Here is a 4,037-nt window from a genome sequence, read left to right on the forward strand (position 1 = left end):
TTAGTTAATCTACTAGCAATGTGTACACATTAATCTATATGGTGAACATGTTGCACCATCATTTTTTTAAATAACTCAACATTTTTTTGTTGCTTGAGCTCAGACTTAATTTGAACTCGTTCATTTAATAAATGAGCAACTTTCAAGTTGTGCAATTTATGCGTTGATCGGTATCTAATAGGTATATGAACACCCATAACAATTAATTCTAGTAATCAGAAGGTAGCTAATTTGTCTGGGAACACATAATGATTAATAAACCTAATATAAACTTGACAGTTGATGTGCAATGTTTAGCAAACTATTAACTATGTCCCCTAACTACTCATAAGGCGCTTGCGGTGCAATTTATATGAATGGCTTGACACCGAAATCGTCCGTATGATTTAATTTAGATAAATAAATAAATAAATATTGGACTTATGACAGGATAAAAACTAAAGTCTATATATTCATTTTTATTATCGAAAAAAAAAATTATTCATTTCGAAAGAATTTTAATCTATCAATTTCATATACAATTTTTATTCTATTAATTTAGATTTGTGTTGCTGGCGTTACCAGCGAAAAAAAAAATTGTGTTGCTGGCATTGACTCATTTCTACTAAAGATCCTGGCATTGACTCATCCTACCTATATTAATATCCGTTTCTCCCAAGATGCTCATAGTGAGCCACATCAGCAAAGTTTTTAAAATAGTCCCTATTTGAAAAATAATTACTTGCCTTCTTACCAAACTAACCCTGAATTTGGCCTGCTCTCTAATTTAATATAAATTAAAATTGTCCTTTCATGTGTTATGCTAAAACAAAAAACAAAGCTACGCATTATTTCATTATTTCAAATGTACGCATGGGATAAAAAAAAACAAATTCTAAAAAACAATGGATTAGTTAATTGATATGTATTAGTTATTGGATATGAATATGGATATGTATTAGTTAATAGATATGGATATGGATTAGTTAATGGATCATGATATGTATTACTTATTGGATATGGATATGTTAAACTTCCAAGTGCTTTCCTTAAATATAGGCCCAGACATGATGGGTTTAAGAATAACAGGCCCGGCCACAGGTCGGGCTGTATGGCTAGTTTCTACTAAAGATCCATGTGACAACTAATAAACCACTTTGAAAAACGAGACCATGTGACAACTAATAAAGCAAATCATTATGTACAAATAGCTTGGTCAGAACTCAGAAGTCAAGAACACATTTAGCTTCTCCTTTTATTCTCCTCATCACTTTCTTTTTTCTTCGGCACCTCTCCAAGTTGGTATTATTTTTTTTCTCCAAGTTAATTTTAGATCTGATATTTGGATAGTATGAGTGCTAGTAATACAGGTTCTAGTGGTGCTACCTCACCTGCAACTGGATTACAATTATCTGATGAAGAATTGAAAAGAAATCCTTTGTGGAAATATGTAACTAGGTTGGATAGGTTAAGTGATGGTGGGGGCAATACATCTTGGCAATGTAATTTTTGTAATAAACCCAAAAAGAGCTCTTACACTAGAGTTAGAGCCGATTTGTTGAAATTGGGTGGAACAGGAATCGCTATTTGTCCAAAAGTTTCGACAAGTGATCTTTCTGAAATGCAAATATTGGATGATGAAGTGAAATTGGAGGCAAGTCGTAAAAAGGGGAAGTCTGTACCATTACCCCCTTCATTAGGTAACACTGGCAGTAGTAATCCATTTATTCAAGGAGGGATTTCAAAGAAAAGGAAGGGAAGTGGGAGTCTGGGTTCAAATCCAATAGGAGATGCTTTTAATTTTGCGGATCGTGATATATTGCATGCAATGATTGCTAGGATGTTTTATTCTGCTGGCCTGCCATTTCACCTAGCACGGAACCCATACTATGTGAGTGCCTTCACTTTTGCTGGAACCAAACAACTAACAGGTTATTTACCTCCTGGATATAATTTGTTGAGAACAACCCTACTTCAAAGGGAGAAAGCGAATATCGAAAGGCAGTTGCAAACTATAAAAGACACGTAGAAGGCGAAGGGTGTGAGCATAGTGAGTGATGGATGGAGTGACTCGCAAAGGAGGCCCCTAATAAATTTCATGGCTGTGACAGAAAGTGGGCCTATGTTTCTCAAGGCAGTTGATTGTTCAGGTGAAACGAAAGATAAATATTTCATTGCTAATTTGTTGAAAGAGGTTATTAATGAGGTTGGACATCAAAATGTGGTTCAAATAATTACAGATAATGCTGCAAATTGTAAAGGTGCGGGACAGATAATCGAATCACAATTTCCAACCATCATGTGGACTCCATGTGTTGTTCACACTCTTAATCTTGCATTGAAGAACATTTGTGCTGCAAAGAACGTGGAGAGCAATATGTTGACATATGCAGAGTGTAGTTGGATTACATATATTCATAGTAATGCTCTGCAAATCAAGAATTTCATTATGAACCATTCAATGAGATTGGCAATGTTTAATGAATTTGTTCCACTCAAGTTACTTTCTGTGGCTGATACACGCTTTGCATCTGTGATTATAATGCTTAAAAGGTTTAAGCTTATAAAGCAAGGTCTCCAAACTATGGTGATTAGTGATAAGTGGGCTTGTTACCGTGAAGATGACGCGGAGAAAGCAAGATTTGTTAAGGAGAAGATATTAGATGATGTTTGGTGGGATTTTGTTGATTATATTATTTCTTTTACATCGCCTATATATGACATGATCAGAGCTTGTGATACCGATAAACCATGTCTTCATTTGATTTATGATATGTGGGACACCATGATAGAAAAAGTGAAGACAGTAATATATAGACATGAAGGGAAACGCCAAGAGGAGAAATCTGTTTTTTATATTGAGATCCACAAAATTCTTGTGGATCGATGGAACAAAAATAATACTCCACTACATTGTTTGGCACACTCTTTGAATCCCAGGTGATATATTTACTGCAGTACTTTAATATGTCAAGCACATGCATCAGTTAGTTGCATATGTTTATTCTTATATTTTTATTTGTATTTTTTCAATTTAGATATTATAGCGATGCATGGCTTGTTGAGGGCCCAAATCGAGTTCCTCCACATAGGGATGTGGAGGTCTCTAGAGAAAGAATGAAGTGTCTTAAAAAATATTTTCCTACATCCGAGGAGCGTGCAAAAGTCAACATGGAGTATGCCAACTTCTCAACTAATGCTGCGGAGTTTGAAGACGTTGATTCAATACATGATCGTTATGCTATGGATCCAAAGAGTTGGTGGGTTGTCCATGGGGCTGAAGCACCTATGCTTCAAAAGATGGCCTTGAAATTACTTGTGCAACCTTCTTCATCCTCTTGTAGTGAGAGAAACTGGAGTACTTACTCGTTTGTGCACTCCTTGAGAAGGAACAAGATGACACCACAACGTGCTGAAGATTTAGTGTTTATTCATAGCAATCTTCGTCTTTTATCAAGGAAAACTCCTGAATATATACAAGGAGGCCGCACCAAGATGTGGGATATTGCTGGAGATAGTTTTGATAGCTTTGAAGATGTTGGGGTGCTTGAGGTTGCTAATCTTAGCCTTGATGAACCAGAGTTAGAGGCTGTGGTCTTTACTGATAATGGTGATAGAGATGATGTAGAAGATGACATAGTTGAAGTTGGACAACTTGATTGACAAATCTTTTGTATTGTTTTGAACTTTTTTGTTGCATTTGCTTGCAGTGTTATATACTTATACATGTAAATTGCTACTTAATGTGTTTGAATTGGTCATTTTATGAAGTAGAATTGTCATTTTAATTTTAATTTGGTGAAAAATATTTAATTATATATATATATATATATATTATTCAAACGTATCTATGACGTATCCGTATCCTATATTTTTGAAAAATGCCGTGTCCGCGTATCCGTGTCGTGTCGTATCCGTGTCACGTATCGGTATCCGTGCTTCCTAGCAATGTACATAGGTTTAGCCCAAGTATGGGACTAAACATAAATATATAACTAATATTACAATACTCTCCCTCAAGCTGGTGCGAAGATATCCAATAGATCCAGCTTACCAAT

At 35.3% G+C, this 4,037-nt stretch overlaps 1 protein-coding gene across 1 annotated transcript; it reads left to right on the forward strand.

Annotated features, from left to right (window-relative positions):
• Positions 1-1,211: 1,211 nt before the first annotated feature.
• Positions 1,212-3,770, forward strand: LOC147503728 (uncharacterized). Its single transcript, XM_086603992.1, has 2 exons — positions 1,212-2,919; positions 3,018-3,770. Exons 1-2 carry the CDS (start codon positions 2,078-2,080, stop codon positions 3,640-3,642), a joined length of 1,467 nt encoding a protein of 488 aa, XP_086460118.1. The 5' UTR covers positions 1,212-2,077; the 3' UTR covers positions 3,643-3,770.
• The last annotated feature ends 267 nt before the right edge of the window (positions 3,771-4,037 follow it).

This window comes from Coptis chinensis, chromosome 4 (assembly GCF_015680905.1).
Source record: "Coptis chinensis isolate HL-2020 chromosome 4, ASM1568090v1, whole genome shotgun sequence".
NCBI lineage: Eukaryota > Viridiplantae > Streptophyta > Magnoliopsida > Ranunculales > Ranunculaceae > Coptis > Coptis chinensis.

Coding starts and splice junctions, on each gene's coding strand:
- LOC147503728 (XM_086603992.1), top strand. CDS start 2,078: ATGGCTGTGACAGAAAGTGGGCCTATGTTTCTCAAGGCAGTTGATTGT. Junction 2,920..3,017: donor GCACACTCTTTGAATCCCAG/GTGATATATTTA, acceptor TTTTCAATTTAG/ATATTATAGCGATGCATGGC.